This window comes from Podarcis raffonei, chromosome 3 (genome assembly GCF_027172205.1).
Source record: "Podarcis raffonei isolate rPodRaf1 chromosome 3, rPodRaf1.pri, whole genome shotgun sequence".
In the NCBI taxonomy this organism is placed as follows: Eukaryota; Metazoa; Chordata; class Lepidosauria; order Squamata; family Lacertidae; genus Podarcis; species Podarcis raffonei.
The window spans coordinates 99748728-99772714 of record NC_070604.1 but is presented as its reverse complement, the minus strand read 5'-3'; the positions used below and the strand labels follow the sequence as shown (position 1 = coordinate 99772714).

General features: G+C 42.7%; 1 protein-coding gene across 2 annotated transcripts in view; it reads right to left on the bottom strand.

The window, feature by feature from the left end:
- Window positions 1–23987, bottom strand: part of KCNH1 (potassium voltage-gated channel subfamily H member 1) — a 228598-nt gene that overhangs the window by 82912 nt on the left and 121699 nt on the right. For both annotated transcript variants that reach the window (XM_053383261.1, XM_053383262.1), the window contains exons 9-10: window positions 23418–23670; window positions 14247–14443 (exon numbers count right to left, since the gene is read on the bottom strand). In XM_053383261.1, the coding sequence (XP_053239236.1) occupies window positions 14247–14443; window positions 23418–23670 (450 nt within the window). The remainder of the gene's footprint in view (window positions 1–14246; window positions 14444–23417; window positions 23671–23987) is intronic.

Below are 23987 nucleotides of genomic sequence, written 5' to 3'. Positions count from 1 at the left end.
ATGAATATTGTTTATCTCTTAATGTAAATCATTGGACATTGTTTTTATTGTGTGTGCATGTGCATGCATTTTGTCTATAAACTGCTTCAAGATCTACAGATAATAAGCATATAAATGGAAATAAAAAAGTAAGAAGTACATAAAAAGCAGGAAGACGCTCATTAAAAGGAGCATGTGACAGATACATTTGGTATGGAATTGCCAACCTGCTTACATAGTTTTCTGATGCAACTCACAGGAAACTGAAGTCTGGGTGTAGTCTAAGAGCGGCAAAAGTTCATTTTCTTCCCTCTTACTAACAACAGAGCCTTAAAAGTGAGAAAAATGACACTTGGATGTATCTAGGTTAATGCTACACCCAGTTAAAGTTGCTGACTGCCAGTTTTGGGGAGATGTAAATGGGGTGGTTTTTTTAAAGAAAACTTAGGATAGTTCACAGCATTGTGCTCCATCATCAAAAGATTTATTTCATCGAGGTTCCAATATATAAAAATTTAGCCTGCTGCTAACAATAAACATCTCCTTAGATGCTCCTTTATCTTGCTCTGAACCTGCATCCACAGAGACAGGTGAGCCAAAATGAAAGATCTGAAAAGCATCTGTGTTCTAAATAAACAAAATGAAGCAAACACAAAAGAAGACCAGAAGTGCACTTTAGAAGTTTCAACAGGAGAGAACGCATTGGTTTCAAAGCAACTCCACACAAGGAAAACCAAGTGTTGTATCTATCCCTATGGTAAATGATTCACAATTTATTCCGCAAACCTCAGGATGTGGGACAGAGTTTAACAAAGAATATGTTAAACTCTGCTAAATGAACTGAATGTTTCCTATCTGTATGAGTGCATTGCCTTTGCTGCTTAAAACCACAAAGCAGCATCAAATCAAAGGAAGCTTTCTTGCAGTATAGTCCTAGGTATATTTACGGTCCCTTCACTTTGTTCAATTGGGCTTACTCTCAGGAAATTATACATAGGATTCCAACCATAAACTCAATGGGTGACATTAATAACGTCCACCTGCTTATGCAATAGAGATCTGATACAACCAGGCTTCTAGTTTCTCTTCTTCCTCCTCCAGCACCCCATATATCCCCAAAAGCTGCTGTGGAGGGTTCCCCAATCCACCAGAATTTTCAGGGGGATGTAAGGGACAGCCTGGGAAAGAGGAAGAAGAAGCCCTGTTGTATGAGCAGACGTCTCCTCACTCCACGTTGGCTCTCATTCTATTGTGATTGCTGTCATAGTCCAATTCTACTAGTGCTAGTGGGAAAATAATGAATTTACATCAGTGTAAGGATCTAGTCCTTATTTAAAGATTTCTGAGCCACCTTTCAGTGTAGGTCACATTGCCCTCAAAAGACAGTGCACAAAACGCCATAGCAAAATTACAAAACCATCAAATTACACCTCGAGAACAATTAATCCACAGCAGAGCAATTAATAAAATGCAGATCAAAATGCAAATGTCATAAGAATTGTCCTTTTAAAAAGGCAATCATGGGGCTAAGCTTCTTTTTCTGTGGAGTGCATTCCACAAATACCCAACTTAGCAGCATTTTATATCCTGCCTTCTAAAAACCAAAAGAGAAAGGCAAACCAACAGCCATAAATACAACTGGCCCCAGTGCAACCCTCCCTCTTCTAGACGTCAGGCTGCTGGTGGCCTTTGAGATGGATGGGGTCATGGTCTGAGTCTGCCATTAGAAGGCACCTTTCTGTCATTTCCTAACCTGCTGCTAGCTGAAGGGAGGCTGGATGCAAACTCTAGCAGTTGCCGTTTCTGAAAGTTAGCTCTGTGCTGCTAAAGATAAGTTATTTTGCAATGGTTTCCTGTGAGCTCCTATAACCCATCAGTGATTCAACTATATTCCATCTGGATGCTTTTCTCTGTTTGACCCAGATTTTATACAGATGCCAGCAGCATCTTGTCCAGTCTGTTGCTGACAACAGAGACATTGACACATCTGAGTGAGCTGGGACCTTAGGATGGGGGAAGTGCTGCAGAGAAATTAAACAGGGAAACATTTCTGTCTCTGACTTTCTCTCTTATCTTCATTTTGTGCTGTTATTAACTTATTCTGTTCATTTGTCTTTTGATGTTCTATTTTGTCTTTTTTAATGCAAATAAATTGCCCAAAGTCTAGCTTTTTATATGGTTCTGGATTGGCATACTTTTAACAAAGATATGTTTTGAAAGGAAAGGAAACGTTTAAATTTGAAGGTGGAGGTTTAATGAGTACAATATTAGGCATTCATATTGTTCACTATATTCATAAAAGCTTTGACAGAGCTAAAAAATATTTGCTCTTCTGTGTTCTGTAAGAGTCTGTTGTGATATATTGTAAATTAGGTGTTATCTGTGTCCACGCAACACAATGTTAAGGTCTCTGCCCCCCGCCCCATGCAGTTTAGCACCTATATGAAGCTGTTGGGAGTGGTCACTGGAGAATTAGAGATTAGAAGTTACCAATATGTGGATGACACCCAGTTTCTCTATAACATCGAGGGCTGGATAAGGACAAATTAGCTAAAACTAGAGAGACCAATACAGGAGAGAAGTATTTTATTGCAGGTGGGACAAAGGCAATTGGTTTTGCTGCTATTTCCTTTAAAGTCCTGCGACATTATTTTAGCTGCCCAGATTTCAATTTGATGGTCATATCATGTTGCATTTGGTGCTCCCATGAATTTCCATATTACACTTCCTAAGTCTCCTAGGAACTGCATGATTTGTCATACAATATAACTGCTTACCCATAGTATATTCGACACACTCATCCAGATAGAGTAACCTTCAGTGATTACCGTACTTAAGTGGAGAAGAATGCTTTAAAAGTCCTGTAGATATTTTCAGAGCGAATGCCGCAAGATCAAGGAATGCCAGAACGTTAGCAATTCATCTAATTTACCGTTATGTTATCTACCAACTTTAGAAAAGAAGAAAGGCACCTGAAAACACCGTGAGAAGGTGTATGGCTGGCATTGAAAGCGAGAAATGTAGCTCTGTCTTTATGAAATGCAAATTTGGACACAATTCATCAGCATTTCAATCTACCCTTCAGTGCAGCAAGACTAGACTAGAAGTAGGCATGGAGATGGAAGGGTCATTTCTAAATCATGTCCCGATTGTCAGAAGAGAATTGCTGCACTGAATGCATGTGTCAAAGAACACCAGAAAAGCTTTCTATATTGACTGGAGATGATAATGCCAAAACTTTATCCCAAATAATTTTCGACCATGTCTACAGATCCTTACATAGATTCCATTAGACCAACATAAAATGAAGCTCTTTACATTTCATACAAGGGCAGAAGACACTGAAACTCTGCAGACTAATAAATTGTTTGAAGCAATCTTATTTTTCACTGGCAAAAAAATGCCACATATGGGTTGCTGCTGAAATGACATAAAATCAAAGCAGACAGTGGAAATCATGGACAAATTAGGGATCATACAGCTGTACTGTACAACGGTTTCTAGTAGGAAAGCCAGCATAACCGCACTCAATAACTTACGCAGTGTAGGGAAGGGAACCAGAAAACATGCTGGAAATCTGTGATCAGAATTTATTTTAAAAGTAGCTGAGGTGCGACTAGTTCCCACCACCTCCCCAAGCTGCTATACAAATGGCATATTGGAGGGGGGAATTGTAGATTGGGAAAATGGTGGAGGGAGATAATTTTTTATTATTGTTGTTATTATTATTTATTACTTATACCCCGCCCATCTGGCTGGGCCTCCCCAGCCACTCTGGGTGGCTTCCAACAAAATATTAAAAACACAATACAGTAATACCTCAGCGAACGTCCACCCTGTCAACCGTCCATTTCGGCAAACGTCTGTGGCAAACACAGAAGTACCGGAATGGGTTACTTCCAGGTTTGCCACTCACGCATGCACAGAAGCGCCAAATCGCGCATGCACAGAATCACAAACTGCTCTGCGTGCGCGCGCAGAGCAGCGCTTTGTCAAGTGTCCCTTCTGTGGAGCTTCTAGGGTTCTAGAACAGATCCAGGACTCAAAACAAGGTACCACTGTAAAAGATCAAATATTAAAACTTCCCTAAACAGGGCTGCCTTCAGGTGTCTTCTAAAAGTCAGATGAAGTCATACCTCGGGTTATGAACACTGCAGGTTGCACGTTTTCGGGTTGCGGACTGTGCCAAACCTGGAAGTACCGGAACGGGTTACTTCCGGGTTTTGGCTCTCGCACATGCGCAGAAATGCAAAATGACGTCACGTGCATGTGCAGAAGCACTGAATCGCTCCACGCACGTGCGCAGACATGGCGCTTCAGGCTACGAACACTGCAGGTTACGAACATGCCTCCCACACAGATCATGTTCGCAACTGGAGGTATGACTGTAGTTGTTTATTTCCTTGACATCTGGTGGGAGGGTGTTCCGCAGGGTGGGCACTACTGCTGAGAAGGCCCTGGTTCCTTAAACTATGTGGATATTGCACAAGTAGCAGGATGGTCTGAGGCAGTCTAAATGCAAAAGTAATTGATATATACTTCTCGCAGTGAGGGGACCACCAGAAGGCCCTCAGCGCTGGACCTCAGTGTCTGCGCAGAACGATGGGGGTGGAGACGCTCCTTCAGATATACTGGGCCGAGGCTAAAGTTACCCCTTCTACCTTTGCCACTCTAACCACCCCTTCCCTCAAAGCTACTAAAAGAAAATATGAGAGGCTTGATTTCATTTCCAGTGTCTCATCTGTTCCAGGCCTGGGACTCTCCACTTCTTCTTGTTCCTAAAGGTCATTCATTACATTTTAAGCTATTTTTATTTCAGGCACTGATTTCCAATATGCAACATCCTTAAACTGCTTTTCAAATCAGTGAAAGGGCATAGGAGACTTCCAGGATGCAACTCAAGGCAGTGTATGTAGGGTTCCCAGTCTCTCATCTAAACTCTGGCCGAACCGACCTCCACTTAGCTTCAGAAAAATGGTTGAATTATGTAACCACAAGACCAACTCCAGATTAATCTGTAAGGATTGGCAGCACTGTCACCATTTCCTTCCTCTGCTCCAGCCATTTGAACCAGTGTGTGATGGAATGTGACAAGTGAATTTATCTTATTTAATTTAGAAAACAGGTCAGCATAAACAATATCCCAATGCTCGTCTTGAGTGGCAGTAAAGCCCTGAGCAGTACTTAATGAATTGTGCATACAAAAATGGTGTCGCATTTCCCTTACGACGGCAGCCTGAATTGGGGATGTGGAAATATAACATTTCTGCAAAGCAAGAAAAGAAAAGAACACCTTGACAAAGATAGGGTGTAGATTCTCATCTCGTATCGATCTAACATCTGTTTCTGAATCATGCATTCTTTGAGCTGCACAAGCTCTTTGAGCAAATGGTCAGATATTAATTCTGCTTTGCTCAAAATCTTGCAGTAATTTGCAAAGAGTACTGAATAATGCTACCTGCAATATAAACTATTAGTGTCCCTATCACAGACAGACAGGAACAATGGGCAGACTCTCTTTTTTTGGCAGAACTACTCCCTTTAAGATTTTCTGAAGGCAAGGATACATTAATCTTAAAAGCAAATGTACTTTTATATGGTAAGTGCAAAGAATGCAGTTTATGTCATTGCATCAGAATTGACCTGCTACAAGCTTTTCTTGATCTTTTACTTCTATGGGGAAAAAACACCCAAAAGGCAAAACAGGAAACAGCTGGGCATCAGTCAAGCAGAGAGATGCTCAAAAGTGTGACATCAAATTTGTACAATTATATACCAGATTCAAGGGACGCAGGTGGTGCTGTGGGTTAAACCACTGAGCCTAGGACTTGCCGATCAGAAGGTCGGCGGTTTGAATCCCTGCGACAGGGTGAGCTCCCGTTCGAAAGCACATCAAAGTGCAAGTAGATAAATAGGTACCGCTCCGGTGGGAAGGTAAACGGCGTTTCCGTGCATTGCTCTGGTTCGCCAGAAGCGGCTTAGTCATGCTGGCCACATGACCCGGAAGCTGTACGCCGGTTCCCTCGGCCAATAAAGCGAGATGAGCGCCGCAACCCCAGAGTCGGCCACGACTGGACCTAATGGTCAGGGGTCCCTTTACCTTTACCTTTATACCAGATTCACACATAACACAAAGCCAAACCAAGACTTAGCATGAATGAGAAAACATGCAGGTTTCCAGAGTGGAGGTTGTGGCCAACCCAAGCTAAGGTATGGTTTGGGCTTAGCGTTGAATCTAAACCCAGGCTATTGGTTTTTCTCACTCTAGAGCAGTGTTTCCCAAACTCAGGTCTCCAGCAGCTGTTTTTGGACTACAATTTCCATCATCCCTGGCCACTGCTAGCTAGGGATGATGGGAGCTGTAGTCCAAAAAATAGTTGGAGACCCAAGTTTGGGAAACACTGCTCTATACAAAACACATGGTGTAACCAAGGTTTAGTCTTGGTTTATGCATTCATAGTCTGAGGGGAGGCAGACCATAAGTGTGGATTTGGACATAACTCTTAAGATAAACCAAGGATTAATCCTGGGTAGTACTGCAGGAGCAGCACAATTGTGGAAAGCATGCAACAGCTGTGACCTTCACTTTGGGAACCCACTCATTTGCACAAAGCCATAGTTTGACATATAGCCTTACATGCAAACTGGGCCACAAATGTCATGTGATGTTGCAATTAAAGGATTGCCCTTGCATCTTTGAAAACCAACATTTCTTATACTAAGAAGAGAACCTAACTACTAAATGAAAATTGCAATTTATTTCTGAAGGGTTTGCCTTCTGCCAAAGATTACACTTCTTTCAGCGTTCAGATATTATGCTACTAATAGGCACAAGTTTAAGTGCGCACCTAAAACGTAATGAGTAGAGCCACAGAAATCCAAAGCCATTATTTTACATTGTTCAAGTTATTTCACGAGGTAATCATTTCACATATAGCTTTATAAAATAATTGTGCTGATTGCATCTCGTATTTCAGAAGACAAATCCACAGTCCTAAAGGAAACATGTGCTTGCCTGCCTGTCTAGACTTCCTGAGCAGAGCAAGCATAATGAAATGCTAGAACATTCCACCTGCGAAAAAGGTCTTTCTGTAGTATTCGCAGCCAGTTGTTTAATCATCTCTCACACCATCTAAAAGACCTAATGGCTAAATGGCATCATGAAATATTCAAGGCATGGAGAGCACTAGAGAGACCTGAATTGAGGGTACTGCCAGCCAGCCGGCTCTCTCTGGTAGGGCATGAGCAATCATCTATATCCCATCATGCAAACTACTGCATGCATCTGTGCAAGGGAAAGCAAACACGCCCATCCCCGAGTGAGTGAAAGTAAACTAAGAGCAATCAAGAAGAAGTAGTGTACACATAAACTAAAGCAAATATTTGCTGAAACAGAAAAGACAGGAAGCATTCTGCCAATGTACCAATTAGGGGCACTCCACTGATGAGTATTAAAGAGGCTAAAAGGCGTGGAATTTCAAACCAGAGGGAAGAAAGGGGGGAAGCTACTAAGCCAATCGTCATTACTAAGGATGATGGGAAACTACTTCTTCCATAGGAATCTTTATATTCTTCAAAGAGATCTCTCAGTGGAAAGAAGTATAACCTGGAATCCCCGGTAGAGCTGATGGATTGATGTAGGTAAAAATGTCTAACCATCCTAAATGTGTTCAGTGTGCTCTCACATCCCCTTGGTAGGACAGTTATTTTGAAGCCAACAATTTTTCATTCAACCTAGCATCCTGGAAATTAATTCAGTTACAATATTGACTGTACCTGTGGCAACTTCAGATTGTACGATGGATAGAAAAACTTAAAGTTGGAAAAGGTTCTCATGTATAATAACAGAGTGGGGGGGGTGTACCATCAAATGAGTGGTAAAAGTTTGTTCCGGTCTACAATAAACCTGGTTCTTCGGGTTTTCAGTGAGGAAGGTTTCTCTGCTAAAAGTGTCTATTGTCTAGTAATTGTGCTATCAGAAGCTTTCCTCTGCAATTCAGATCCCCAGAGAAAATTTGCAACTTGCATGAAGGGATACAATTATAACAGGGAATGACTTTTATGGTTATTCTTTTGCATTCTTAGACCATCCTCCAACCTATGTTTTCAGGGCAGTATACAAAGAATACAGTAAAATATAACATAATACTGCAAAATTATACAATTTACAATTCAATTACAAAACAGAAACAATGCAGAGGTCACAGTAAATAGAAGCCGGTTAGCCACCTCTTCTGTCCCCAAAGTCCAGACAAAAAAGGTCTTTCACAGAGCTTTAAAAGATGCCAGTGAAGGGTTGGGCAAACGTATCTCCAGTGGAAGGGAGTTTCATAACTGGGATGCCATCACTGAGAAGGTCCTGCTACAAGTCACTGTGGAATGTATCTCAGTTATAAAAGGAACATACGATGAGCTTGCTAAATCAGGCCAATCACCCATCTAAGACAGCATCCTGATGACTGTGGGAAGCCTGCAAACAGGACATTAACACAACAGCACCTACCCACCTGTGGTTCCCATAAACTAGTGATCAGAGACATAATGCCTCTGACAGTGAAGATAGAACATTGCCATTGCAGCTAACAGCCATCAATACCCCTCTCCTCCATGGTTTGGCCTAATCCTCTTTTAAAGCCATCTAAGTTGATGGCAATCACTGCCCCATGTGGGAGTGAGTTCCATAGTCTAACTATGCACTCAACATGCCTTCCTTTATCAAAAGGATAAATGGGCATGCAGTTCTTTTTTTAAAAAAAAGTTAAGCAATCAGACAGATGACCTGATTCACAAGGACACGATTGTTAACTGTTCCATTCTTCAATGTCTTGCTGTGTATGATTCCCATGCAAGTTACACTGATAGAATTATACTCACCTAAAACCTAGATTCTAGCTCTTCCTCCCTCACAGTCACACAACATCCTTAAAGATTCAAAGCATGAGAAACCGAAATACCGTATTTTTCGCCCTATAGGACGCACTTTTTCCCCTCCAAAAATGAAGGGGAAATCTGGGTGCGTCCTATGGGGCGAATGCAGGCTTTCGCTGAAGCTTGGAGAGTGAGAGGGGTCGGTGCGCACTGACCCCTCTCGCTCTCCAGGCTTCAGGAAGACATCCGCAGCCTAGGCAGCCCTGTAGGAGTTCCCGCAGGGCTGTCTAGGCTGCGGATAGCAGCCTGCTTCCAGGAGCGCCGGGCGCCCTGAAAGCAGAGCGCCCCTCGCGCCGGGCAGACATCCGCAGCATGGGGAGCCCTGCAGGAATTCCCTGCAGGGCTCCCCACACTGCGGATAGCAGCCTGCCGCCCGGCGCGAGCTACGCCCTGAAGCAGAGTGCCCCTCGTGCCGGACAGACATCCGCAGCGGGGGGAGCCCTGCAGGAGTTCCCCGCAGGGCTCCCCCCACTGCGGATAGCAGCCTGCCGCCCGGCGTGCAGGACACCCTGAAGCAGAGCGCCCTGCGCGCCAGACAGACATCCGCAGCGTGGGGAGCCCTGCAGGAGTTCCCCGCAGGGCTCCTCCCGCTGCGGATAGCAGCCTGCCGCCCGGCGGGCAGGGCACCCTGAAGCAGAGCACCCCTCGTGCCGGGCAGACATCGGCCAGCCCCACAAGCTCAGGGGACAGCAGGGAGGCGCAGCGCCGCCATCCCGCTGTTCCTCGACCTGGTTCGGTTTCCCCGACCTGCTTTTGGAGGGGAAATAAAGGGGAAAAAATTTCCTTTATTTCCCCCCAAAAAAATTAGGTGCGTCCTATGGGACGGAGCGTCCTATGGGACGAAAAATACGGTATTTGTAGCACAAACAGGAATGCAACCTATGGGTAATGAATGAAGCACTTTGCTCAAAACAGATCGTATTTTTTCTTCAACATTTCCCATCTGGTATACCTTATCCATATTCTTAACACAATGTTTACATCTTCTGCAGCCTGCAAAATAAGTGTGCTGGGTAACTCAGGGTAGCCAATTCTAATTTGCAATCAGCTTCTTGCAAATAAAAGAAAAAGAATGCAGTTCACTTACTTAATACTAATCAAGTTTAACCATTCTCACCATCAATCAGCATCAGTTTTATCACTGACTGCAATCCAATTAAAATACCATTATCTCAATAATCAGATGGAAATTGCTATGATGGAATGTGCTTTCTATAATAAATGTTTCATAGAATAACATGAAAGGGAAAGAATGAAGTTCCTTTGCCTGAATATGTCTTTCCAAATCAATCCGCAGATAACCCTTCTAAGCCTAGCATAAAGAAAGCTCTGGTTTAAAAAGAGTAGTAGCCTTGGATAGCAGTTTCTTAAGTTGGGATGGGGGATGCGGGTGGCACTGTGGGTTAAATCACAGAGCCTAGGACTTGCTGATCAGAAGGTCAGCAGTTTGAATCCCCGTGACAGGGTGAGCTCCCATTGCTCGGTCCCTGCTCCTGCCAACCTAGCAGTTCGAAAGCTCATCAAAGTGCAAGTAGATAAATAGGTACTGCCCCGGTGGGAAAGTAAATGGCGTTTCTGTGTAGTCATGCTGACCACATGACTCAGAAGCTGTACACCAGCTCCCTCGGCCAATAAAGCGAGATGAGTACCGCAACCCCAGTCGGCCACGACTAGACCTAATGGTCAGGGGTTACTTTACCTTTACCTTAAGCTGGGATGGAATGAGAAAGTTGTCTCAGTGTGTATTTGAAAACAAAGTTAACTAGCTCACAATACCCAAAATAATAAGTGAGCCAAAACGCAGCCACCTTTCAAAATTTTGCAGTACAGTTCTCCAGCCAAGTAATGTGTATAAAAAGAATAAAGTTGCATGACAATATACATGTTTGTGAAGGAAATATGCAAAGATGCATTTCATTAGGGGAAATTGCTTACAAACAGTGGCATAGCGTGGGTTGCCAAAGCCCAGGGCAAGGAAAGCATTATGCCTCCTAAGGCAAGCATTGCTCCCCCAACTGGTGCCTCCATGCAGCACTGCTGCCGCTGGACAGAGCTGCAGAGGGACATGTGTGCTTGCTTCCTCCACCTTGGGCACTGCCACTGCCACCACTCTCACTGTCTGCCTGCTTCCCCCACCGGCGGGTGATGCTGCATGGCCAAGGGATGCAAGGATCCGTCCTCTCCCAGCTCCTGCTTAGTGTGCTTCTCAGGTGAGGTGGGGGGGCAGGGCGTGCCTCCAGTTGGGGCGGCAGCTGCAGAGGTGTGCCCGTAAAAAAAATGTGCTGCTTTTCATGCTGATGTGACATCAGTCAGCCTTTCAACTGCACATCACTGGAGAAGGTGATATATGGGGTTGCTGCACCATGCATCTCTTCATTGAGAGCAAGTGGTGCTGTGGTCTAAACCACTGAGCCTCTTGGGCTTGCTGATCAGAAGGCTGGTAGTTCAAATCCGCATGAAGGGGTGAGCTCCCATTGCTTTGTCACAGCTTCTGCCAACCTAGCAGTTCGAAAGCACACCAGTGCAAGTAGATAAACAGGTACTGCTGTGGCGGGAAGGTAAACGGCATTTCCGTGCGCTCTGGCACTCGTCACGGTGTCCCGTTGCACAAGAAGTGGTTAGTCATGCTGGCCACATGACCTGGAAAGCTGTCTGTGGACAAAACGCTGGCTCCCTCAGCCTGGAAAGCGAGATGAGCACCACACCCCATAGTTGGCTTTGACTGGACTTAACTGTCCAGTGGTCCTTCTTAAAGGGATCTTGAGCCTTAATCTGAAGGAAATATCCACTTTGTATTGAAGTTTTCCTACTCTAATTTATTCTGCTTGCACCTAATTGAGTGCGTACTTCAATTCAACAGGGCATAATGAAATGATTAACTCTGTTTGCTGCCAACATGATTTTGAAAACAAATAAGTAGTCTTTCCACTGGCAGGTATAAAAAATGGCACGTAACACTGTGGTGATTCTCACACGTCTCCGTCAAAACATACTAACGAACAGGTTAATTAATTAGGCCAAAGAATTCCATGCTGTATTTGAAGCTATAATAAAGGAATGTCTCGACAAAATAGGTTACGCTCATTGCACGGTGCCAATTATAGTTGCAAAGCTATACCCTTGTAAAGCCTTTTTCTGGCTTTTAATCAGATTTCATGGCTTTCTCCTATCTTCCTTGTATCTGAAGCAACAGTTCCAACACTGTTAAAATATATTACCACAGAAAGCAGCCCATACCGGCTCACCAGAAATGATGCAGAGCTAAAACAAAACCCCACAACCAGAAAGTGTATTTGATTCTTCCGTCTGAGAGATTATTTCAAAGCATTAGCAGAATGCAACCATATCGTGCAAACCATGGCAAACATTGTACACCAATTGCCTTGTGCCAATTTTCTGCCACAGACCTGGGAGCTCAATTATATCTATCTTCAAGTAAATAAATACACATACTAACTGCCCACGCAACCATTCCACAACACAGCACAGCGGATGTGCCAGAATACCTTTAAGCCATCATTTATGCACCTGCAGTCCAGGAGGTGTGGAAAATGCTGCTCATTATGTACTGCATTGCTCCCTGTCTAATTCTACCAGGAAGATTCCTTTTTTTAAAAAAAAAATAGGTAGAAAATCTGTTATTTCTTGATGGGTTGGGATAATTACACTACATATAAGGTTTTAACATTTGCCCTCACAGTTCAGACAAGATTTCACAGTGCAACATGGGGCCTTGTAGACTGGGAATCACCTATGTTAAAACATCCTGGTGCTATTTATGTGATCAGCAATGGTTTCCTGTTAATAAATCTGACTGGCTGGATGAAGTGAGAGCTACTTGCCACTTTCAAGGGTTGTCGAGAATAACTCAGAGGAGCCAAACGCAGAGAAGAGAACAGGCCTCAATCTTCACCTCTTGAGTAGCCTCCCTTTTGTCTGAGGCCTCATTTCATGGCATACCTCAGGATTTCTCCATGTTACATTCACAATCATATTTCTACTATATGATTTTCTTTACTCTTATACACTAACACAAACTTCAGTTTGGAGACTTCTTTATTTTAGAATATGCTTCCCACAAAACCTCTTATGGCAATTCTTTAATTCTATCCTTCAAAGTGCTGATGTTGCTGTTTGCATTTCTCTTTTTGCAATAGCGGACTCTTCTTAGTGCTGAGCGAATGTTTGTGGGTGAGGGAAGAATGCACTAAATATATGCACAGTCCACCCCACCCCGTCTTCACAAATTTCTGAGCATATACAAAAAAAAGAGGTATAAGGAAGAAGGTTTGAGGCACATTTGCTGGATACCGAAGTTGTGAAGAAGCAGAAACTATCTCCATTACAGATTTTAACGGTCATTCCCTCTTGCTAGGAAACTCTGGAATCTATGGTTATTTGTGCAAGGCTAAGGATTCTCAATCCTGGGAATTGTAGCATAGAAAGGGTGTTGAGAATTTATTTGAGCAGTGCTACAGTTCTCAGGGTCTCCTAGGAACACTGGCATATCAACAAACATTGGATTTTTTACATCCCCACCTTACCCACCAATTTGACACATTTTTTATATCATGCTTCATTGTAATTGACTCCACGGTAATTTTATATTAGTTTGCTGGGATGCAGAAAATCCGCTGGTAAACTGGTGTGAGTCAATACAGTGGTACCTTGGTTTACAAACTTAATTCGTTCCAGAAATCTTAAACCAAAGCATTCTTAAACCAAGGCGTGCTTTCCCATAGCAGCGGGAGACTCAGTTTACAAATGGAACACACTCAACATGTTCTGCTTCCAAGGAAAAGTTCACAAACCAAAACACCTACTTCCGGGTTTGCAGCGTTCTTAATCCAAGTTGTTCGTAAACTAAGCTGTTCTTAAACCAAGGTACCACTGTATATGGGCTGAATCCAACAAAATCCATGGAATCCCCAGTGTATAATTTCTTTATTAGTATTTATAAAATGTTAAAATTGGTTAATTGTAATGATTTGATGTTACAACTATTGTGGTCCCCCCCCCCTTGTTATTGTTGAACTCTAAATAAGTTTTATTCTGTTTTTTTAAAAAAAAAGGAATCCCCAGTGCAAATTCTGGAATTGGGGGAGGGGAGGGATGCAGGGAGCATGCAAAGTGAGGAAACAGAGGAGCAGATTGTTGCACAAGTTACACCCCATTGTAGCACAAATATGCCTGTAGGTGAGTTTACGAGTGAGGATTCTTATACACCAACATTTTCCATTTTTTTAAAAAAAAAATCCTGACAGAATCAATCGAAAAGGAAAAGAGCCAACCCGAGACCATCCTTATAAACTTCTCTTAAGCACACAATAACTCCTTACCCTTTTCCTCAGGTTGTAGGTCAAGATGAGGTTCCTGGAGAAAGAGTGTGAGAAGGCCGTGTAGAACTCCAGCACCTTCTGTAAGGCATCTCTCTTGATCACGTGAAGGTCACAGTATGTCAGAGCCCTTACGTTAGCACAAGACTGGGCAAGGGTGGTTTCTTTCCAGAAGACATCCCCAAAAACATCTCCTTTGCCTAGGAAAAGACAACAGCAATAATATCCATGATCAAAGGACTGCCTCAGCGCCAAGACTCAAACAGTAAGAGCAGAACATTTCCACAAGAGGTTTCTTTCTTTCTTTCTTTCTTTCTTTCTTTCTTTCTTTCTTTCTTTCTTTCTTTCTTTTTTACTGAAAGTGCATTTCTCATTTCATTTCACGTTCTGAACACACACTTTTAACAGGGCCCTCTGGTTGGAGTCCAGGGACAAGATCCAAATATCCCTGTGCACGGTGACTTGCTGCCAACAACCTTCTTCCCCAGTTGGCGCTGTCAGGCCAGATTTAAATGAGAAGCCAAGGACACAAGGAAACATTTCCCATTGGTCACTCTCTCATTTAAATCAACCCACCAGCTGGTGCTGGTTCTGTGTAAGCATGCAAGTTGTAGTACACTTGGTAGAGTTGATTTTTTTATTTGATATTTGTATTCCACTTTTCCAACAACAATGTTGGGTTCAAAGCGGCTCACAATCATCATCATCATCATCTTTAAAATGTGCAAACATTACAGTCCCTATAATCCTATCAAAAATACAATAGCAAGAAAAAAAATAAGGCTGATAAAACAAACAAATTCAGTGCAAACTCATAGTGCTTCAAAATACATAAGGAAGAAAGCTATCATGCTGAGGAAAGGAAGCAGACAGCATTCTTCAAGATAGACATTTGAGACAATTTATCTTCCTGGGCTTGTATTCTTTTTGTATGCTGTATCTATAATATGACATGCAGTCTGGAGAGGTGGATGCTGGATGCTACATAGGCAACTGGCAGTGTTGAGACGTAACATTAAACCATGCCTTAGCACTGAGTCAATGGGCCACAGCAAGCAAAAGACCTATGTTCTCCCTCCTCTCATGTAAAGCAGAACCCCAACAGCATTTATTTTCAGTTTCTCTGCATCTCAGCTCGTTGTTGAAGCTGAAGTGGGAATCAACTAATCCTTCTCAGTGTCAAAACAAGCCAATTTCAAACCATGGTTTCTGAACCTGGCTTGTTTGACCACAGTAAGTGTGCAAGCCCTGATCCCCAATTTGGAGACAGGAAAAAGCTGAGATTCCATTCGGATACAGCAATAAGCTGAGATTCAGGGAAAATACACCAAAATCCTCTTTCCAGCCATGTGGCAAGAAAAGAGGATAGAGTGTATGATTTCAAGGCTTCCTGCAGCTAATTCACATAATGCCAAGCCATGAATTGTTTAAATTGGTTTTTACCCCACCCTTCAAGTCACTCCAAAGTGGGATGTATCAAATATAAAAATCAAATGAACCCTACAAGAAGTCCATTAAGAACATTAAAACAATATAAACCAGTTCAACAACTGCACCTCTCACTGCAAACATCAGTGGCCTAGTCAGGGTGGGCCCAAGACATTTTGCTGCCTGAGGCAAAGGACAAGATGGTACACTCTCATTCTATATATAGAACCAAGTGAACTGGCAACAGAGAGGGACCTTGACTGCACCTGAAGGCAACAGGCTACCTGTAGGCGCTGCTGAGGGAAGGCGGAGCTGCCCCTTCACCTGCCATCTCTGGCAGCTGCCTCATTATGTCTAACGGTAGGGTCGACCTTGAGCCTAATACATCAAGAACCCATATCATTAAAGAGAAGCATACTTTAGCTGGCGCTGAAAATCCACAAATGTTGGTGCCAGGCAGTTTGGTGTTATATATGGTCACAGCTACTATGTATTCAGAGTTATGCGTACTCTAGACAAGCAGAATGCAGTGTTTTTCAAAGGCCAGCAGTCAATCAGCTGAATTGCTCCACAGAGTTCTGTGCTTAAAACTACCCAGTGGATTAGCATAAATCCATTTATCCAGTCTTAGCACTGGATTCAGAATTCTCAAGCTTGCAAAATATTTAGTTAAACAACTCTGGTAACAGTGATTAACCCGTTCAATTTAAAATGTGGATTGCTTCCAATAATCTATAAAGATCCATCCCATGTAAGATTCCTAATAAAAGTAATTTCTCCTGTGCTGTTCAGTCAAGAAAATGTACCTTTATTAAACTTTGTAAAAATTCTAACTGTGCTAAGGCACTGATATTTAATTTGCCAATTAATTAATTAGAGTAATTTGTGCAAAGTAAGACAGTTAATAGCATAAAAAGAATGTTGAGTGTCAGCCTGCTGTTAATCCTTCAAAAATGGCTAACAACTTAAAAGCTGTCAGTCTCTCTTTACTCCTTTTTCTTTACTCGGTGGCTAAACAGTGTAACTGGCAGAGTTGATAAAAGCCACCCTGAGCTTTTGATCTCCCACACAGTTTCTTCATATATGATTTAACCTGAATTCAATGGTGCTGCTTGATCTATACCAACAGAAGAAGAGCACTGTCCCCTAAAAGTGTGTGAATAATTTACTTCTTTCATTTATTTGAAAACTAACCACAATTACTCTTCCAAGTTCACATGAAAAAATATTGTATGGCCTAAGAAATCTTTTTAAAAAATCTGATAAACAGAAATATTTTCTCCTCAGAATCTGAAAGAACAGCCCTGTTGTCATGTGGCCATATTCTATAAAGATATAATAACAAGCTAAAGAGTCTGTATTCATTTAGTAGATACCTTGTCCATTGGGTAGATGCCAAATGACCAGTGGGTCCAACACAAACACTTACGACTCAAAAATATTTTCCTCATGTCATATAATAGAGCACATTGTGCTAATAGAGCAATAAGCAAATTGCAAGGTAGGAGTTTGCTATATAGGCAGTTCCCCATTTACATGCGTTCAATATGTGTGCAACTGTGTATATGCACATCACGCTGAACCCAGAAGGGACATGGAAACGTCATAAAGGCATCACTGAAATGTCACTAAATGGGCAGAGTGGGGTGACTGCAGACTCTTTCAATGGGTTTCAATTAGACATGATTTTGCTGGCGGTGCCTCGTAACCTCCAAGTAAACAGGGGGCTGTCTGTATTTGGGTTGTATCTCCCTAATCAGGACAGACTCAATGAAAATAATGGCCATGACTAACTTATTTATTTCAATAGGTCTACTCTGAGTATAACTTAGGGGGATACAACCTTATGTGTGGGATACAACTTAATCACCAGCAGCAAGCACAACGAAGCTCTGCCCCCTCTTGCCCCCTCTTGCCCCCATGTGCCTCTGAAATTGGCTCTGGGCAGCTGCAAAGCCCCTAGAACAGCACACAGGGAGAGGAGAGGGGGAATCATTCCATTTGGCAAACTGAAATGTCTGTGCAGACAATGTTTGCTCTGGTATAGAACTGCCCCCTCCCCCTCAGGTAAGATATCCTAGCATGGTCCAGTAGGTGTGGGGCATGAGCTCTTTAGTGCTTTGAAGATGGGGAGACGATGTCACATGTGTATGATTGGCAGTCATCCTTTGTATGTACTGTAGGTTGTTACATTGTTGAGTATGAGTGGTTGGTTGACGGAGATAATATTCAAAGTAGTAAATGACTGTTGTGGTTCTGTGCAATGGATGGTGAGTGAGATTGGATGAGTGGCTACATGACTAATGTGTGTTATGTTGGTTGTAATTTTGCATTATACTGTCTTGTACTCATCTCTGATTATTCATATGAACATGGATATTGTTTAAGTATTTGAGTGTTGTTGTTTTACAGAAATCATTCTAGTCTTTATTGTACTTATTGTGTAGAGATGCTAGACAGACAGATAGATATATACATATAGATAGATAGATAGATGATAGATGATAGATAGATAGATAGATAGATAGATAGATGATAGACAGACTGTGAACCCCTTTGAGATCTTCAGAAAGTAAGCGGTTGCTAAACGGAAATAATACATCAAATAAAATCCAACTCTCTTGTATGGGGGTGGGGGCAAGGTTTAAATATTTTTATGCCACATTATGAGTCTATCCCATTGAGTTGGGACTATCACCTTTGGCACTTCTGTGTAATAGATGTCCTTGTGGGTAAAGTAATAAACCAAAGCCATTTCAGAGAAGCATTACAAGAACAATTATGTCTGTATGCTTTAAGATTGCAATTAGATAAAATTAAACCAGCAGGGTTTTCTCCTTCTAGAGCAAATGGGCCATTTAACACCTTTCTTCTACAGAATGGAACACACACACATTTCCACAGGGGTAACATGTTTTTTTTGAAAGGAAGAAAAATTCCTCGGGGATGATGACTTTGTGCATAATAACTTACTCTGGAAATCTGAGGACACGCAATCCATGCCATCCGCCTGTGCAGAGTAAACAAATGAAACCACCCCAATCCCTGGTGGCAGTAAACAAATTAAAATAGCTGGGTTTGCATAACAAATGCATGCATGGTCACACTACAATCATAACTTTAGTTGGCTTATTGATTTTATCTGCTTTATTATAGCTATTTGTATTGAGGTGGAAATTATTCCATACCAAACTGGAATCCTAAAAGGATCAGATTTTTTTAAAGTATTTTATTTAAATGCTTTAAATCGAATACCCCACTTCCCTTTGTACACAATGTTTCCTACTTAAAAGAGGCAGGTCCTAATGTGCTTCGCCACATCATTTCCAGCAAAAACTTCAGCACAGCAAGGGAGAAACAATGTTTAGTCAACAAAGATAGCATTTGCACTTTTCCAGTATTAGTGTAGAAATACTTCTGCATATGTTTACATTCTAACAATAGAGATATGTTTTGGTTTTGTAAAGCAGGGCTTTGATCAAGGGTAGTCAACATGGTGCCCTCCAGATATTGCTGGACTACAAGTCCAATGGGCCCCAGCCAGGATTGTTAAAGTTATTGTAGTCTAACATCTCAACAGCTATCCCTGAAGTTATCAAAGCTCTACACCTTTGTCTGGAGTGAATCTTAAGGGGCCAGCCCCCAGGCCTGAAGATTGACCTTTTGGGGGCTTTTTGGGGGCCTGCCATGGGTCACATGGGGTCATATGTGCCTCCATTTATCAACATAAAGGTAGGTTAGGGTAAGAAAGTCTAACTGGTCCAAGGTCACCCAGCGAATTTCCTGGGTGGGTGGAGATCTCACAGGAGATCTTCAAGAAGAGACTGGGCAGCCACCTGATGTAAATACTCTTGCTCTGGATTTCTAACTTGGAGCAGGAGGCTGGATGAGATCTCCTTTCCGTTCTACAAATTTATGACTAGGCAGGGAACTGAACACAGATTTGCTTGGCCTAACTCCAAGATCCTATCCACTACGCCAGACTGGTTCTCAAAAGATATCCTTCTAGCACGATGAATATCATTTGGAACTGAGATCACGCTTTCCTCTTAGGAACTGAGTAAACCTGATTTATAGTAACGTTATTATGCAACAGAACACAGCGTATTCAATAAGCCAAGAGCAATAAGCTCACCAAATGAAATATTGTTGTAGGAGGCTCAGCCTCCTAATTTCAGCGTAAAGTTGGCTCTAATGGCATTAAAAAAAATATTGCCTGTAAACTCATTCATATCTTTTTAAGGCACAAAGGACATTTTGCTCCTAAGTTACATAGATCATTCAGTCACAAAATAATAATAAAAAATGCAGTTTATTTCTCAGTTGCAAGGTGGGATAAGAGCATAACTCCTAACAGAAAATCACATTCCATTAAAAGAGAAACTGAGAGATTATAGTTTAGTGAACACATCTCCCCCCCACACACACACTTTCAAGTACAATTTTCACGATGATTGCTATTCAAAATCCTGAGGGGTACTGCTGAATAATCAGAATTCAAAATTTGTGGAACAGGTTAATTAATATTAAGACTATTGACCTGTGTTCTTAATTGACCAATTAACAGTAGAGCCACTGTCTTTGTTAATGACAGTCATAACCACAGAGGGATCCTTCAGCAGCCCTAAAGTGTGGTCTCCTCCGTCCAGCCGGTCTTGAGTACAATCCTGTAAGCAGAACCGGCCCGCCCATGAGACATACTGAGGCAGCTGCCTTGGGCGACAGAATCCAAGAGGTTGCACCACGGCAGGTGCCACTGCTGCTGGATAAGCAAGAAGCATTGGTGGCGGCTTCCAGGTTCCGGTGAGATCTTGTGAGAGCCCTGCAAAATCTCATTGGAAGCTGCTGCCACAGCTGCTTTTCCTTGCTTCTCCAGTAATGGTGGTGGGGGCTCTGTCACCCCTTGGATTCTGCCACCCAAACTGGAACTCATAAGCTGCAGCCACACAGCTCTGGTAAGTGAGGCTTCAGTGGGGGTAGGAACAGGATGGGCTGGCCCTGTGCCTAAGCAAGGAATCTTTTTCAGCCCAAAGGCATTATGTGTAGAGGAGCACAGCTAAGATGACCAAGGGTATGGAAACCAAGCCTTATGACAAACAGCTGAAGGAACTGGGTCTGTTTAGAATGGAAAAGAGGATACAAAGAGGAGATATGATAGTCATCTTCAAATGTCTAAAGGGCTGTCACATGGAAGATGGAGCTAGCTTACTTTCTCCAGTTCCAGAGGCTAGGACCCAAGCCAATGGCTTCAAGTTACAAGGAAGGAGATTCCAGCTAAACATCAGGAAGAAATTTCTGACACTAAGAGCTGTTCAACAGTGGAACAGTCTCCCTCAGGAGGTTGTGGACCCTCCTTCCTTGGAGGATTTTAAGCAGAGACTGGATGGCCATCTGTCATGGATGCCTCAGTTGAGATTCCTAGATGATCCTCAGGGTCCCTTCCAATTCTAGGTAAAGGTAAAGGGTAAAGGGACCCCTGACCATTAGGTCCAGTCATGACCGACTCTGGGGTTGCAGCGCTCATCTCGCTTTATTGGCCGAGGGAGCCGGAGTACAGCTTCCGGGTCAAGTGGCCAGCATGACTAAGCCGCTTCTGGCGAACCAGAGCAGTGCACGGAAACACCATTTACCTTCCCGCCGGAGTGGTAACTATTTATCTATTTGCACTTTGACGTGCTTCCGAACTGCTAGGCTGGCAGGAGCAGAGACTGAGCAACGAGAGCTCACCCCGTCGCGGGGATTTGAACCACTAGGATCAGCAAGTCCTAGGCTCTGTGGTTTAACCCACAGCACCACCCGCCATTCTATGATTCCCTCTTGGGCCACCTTGGGGGCTGCATAGTCAATCCAGGCAAGAAAGAGGAGCTCTTACAGAATTACATTCCAGCCAAGCAACAAAACCCAGTAAGGGAGAGAATGCGAGGTCTGATGTGAGGTGTGGCCTAGGGAAGGAAAGGGGCCCAGACAGAGCCCCAAAGGGCAGGTAGAGAACCAGGGAGGGAGGGGGTGACAACATGAAAGGGGACTGTTGACAACAAAAGGCTTGGAAGAGGGAGACATCAGCATGCTGGAGGACTCCAAACTGTGACTGAGACTATTTATATATGCCTTTCAAAGAATTTGCTGCCCCCACCCTGCAAATAAATAAATAAAATAAAAATTGGCTGAACCAGAATACAAGCAGTCTTTTGGGTACCTAGTTGAGACAGAGAGACAAATTCAGATACAAATGCAAGGCAGCTTCCCCAAGTAAAAGAAAGAGAGGAAGAAATAGGGGGGGAAAGAAACAACATCTAAGGGGTTTGCTCTATAGTATACAGTGGTACCTCAGGTTAAGAACATTAATTTGTTCCGGACATCCATTTTTAACCTGAAACTGTTCTTAACCTGAAGCACCACTTTAGCTAATGGGGCCTCCCGCTGCCACCGCGCCGCTGGAGCACAATTTCTGTTCTCATCCTGAAACAAAGTTCTTAACCCAAGGTAATATTTATTGGTTAGCAGATTCTGTAACCTGAAGCATATGTAACCCGAGGTACCACTGTATTGCTCTGTCTTCTCTCTTTCCTGACGGTATATTTCCTTCTAAGTGATAGCTACATTCTGAAAGATTTAAGGTTGCTAGGCTGCTGTTTTTTCCGGAAGGCTAATGTGAACAACAGACGCTGCACCACATCGCTGTTAGATTTTACTTTACCATTAGAAAGGTGTGATAGAATCGTATCACCACTTGAAGGCTGGATCAGCCTTGTTACTTATCTACATCTTATGGGTTATCACATGGTCTTTCCCTCCTTGCTTTGCTTCCACTGTGTTGAAGTGCAAAACCTTTTTTATGTGCTTAGTGCCCTCACTGTGTGGCTGAACTTTCTGGCTAAAAATAGAGCAAATCTACATTTCAAAATGCTTTGGGCTTTGGTTGACAGAATAGGTTTTAATGTTCTTTAATGCTTCTGTGCTGTTAATGATGCCTGGAAATACTGTGTTAAACAACAGCATTGCAATAAATACCGTATTTTTTGCTCTATAAGACTCACTTTTTCCCTCCTAAAAAGTAAGGGGAAATGTGTGTGCATCTTATGGAGCGAATGCAGGCTGCACAGCTATCCCAGAAGCCAGAACAGCAAGAGAGATCGCTGCTTTCACTGCGCAGCGATCCCTCTTGTTGTTCTGGCTTCTGAGATTCAGAATATTTTTTTTCTTGTTTTCCTCCTCCAAAAACAAGGCACATCTTATGGTCTGGTGCGTCTTATAGAGCGAAAAATACTGTATATCCAAGACAGGATGGGGGAGGGGGGAGAGGGCTGGATGGGTCCCTTACTTCCAATGAATTATAAAGTCATGGATGACCACCACTAGCTGTATGCTTCTCCCCAGCTATAGTGTATATTATTATTATTATTATTATTATTATTATTATTATTATTATTATTATATTGGGGGGAAACACATTCCCTCTTTTTCAGATGAACTCAAGGTGGCTAACAATTTTCCACTTTACCCTGTATTTGTTTTTGTGCTTCTGTTCCACTGCAGTTCAGCTTCCGACATCCCTAGTAACAAATCTCGATAACCAAACAATATTTACAATAAAAACAATCCTAAGCGAAACTCAAACAAAACAGCTGATTAAAAAAAAGCAAAAAATGAAAGAAAGAAGCTACACAGGAATTCACTTTCAGAATAAACATTGTCATTTGGTACACAAATGTGAACACGAAGACAGAATGTAATGGGAGAACCTACCCAAAATTGCAACAACTTCGTCATCCTGGATAACTTCCAAGGATCCTGAAACCACAAAGCAAAGATTGTCCACGCTCTCTCCAGCATGATATATGAGATCCCCCGGAGCACAGTGCACCGTCTGAAATTCCATGGCAAGAGCTCGCAGACACCCATCGCTGGCCAGCCTAAACGCAGGGTGCTCTTTAAAAACTTTTCGATTCAGATGAACGCAGATGTCCGCTCGCATGTCCTTAGGGCAAATCTGCAGAACCTGGGACAACATTACAAGAATCAACCTCTGCAAGAGATTCGTGTGTGCTACATCCACTGTGCGCAGTCATTATGACAATCTTTTTTTTTCTTTAAAAAGCTTGTGCAGGGGATTTCTTTTGGCTTCCTGTTGGCTAGCCAACTTACAATTGGCTAAATTCCTGTCCCTGCTTCTTTGCTCTTTTGGACAAGTGGCTGCAGCAATGGAATCTAGCCACCTGTCTCTTAAGTGATGTGAATCCCTAATAACAAGCCTGTTTTTAGCTGTTTGCCTTTGAATTTGGAATCCTCTGCATCTACCTATGTGCATGGAAGCTG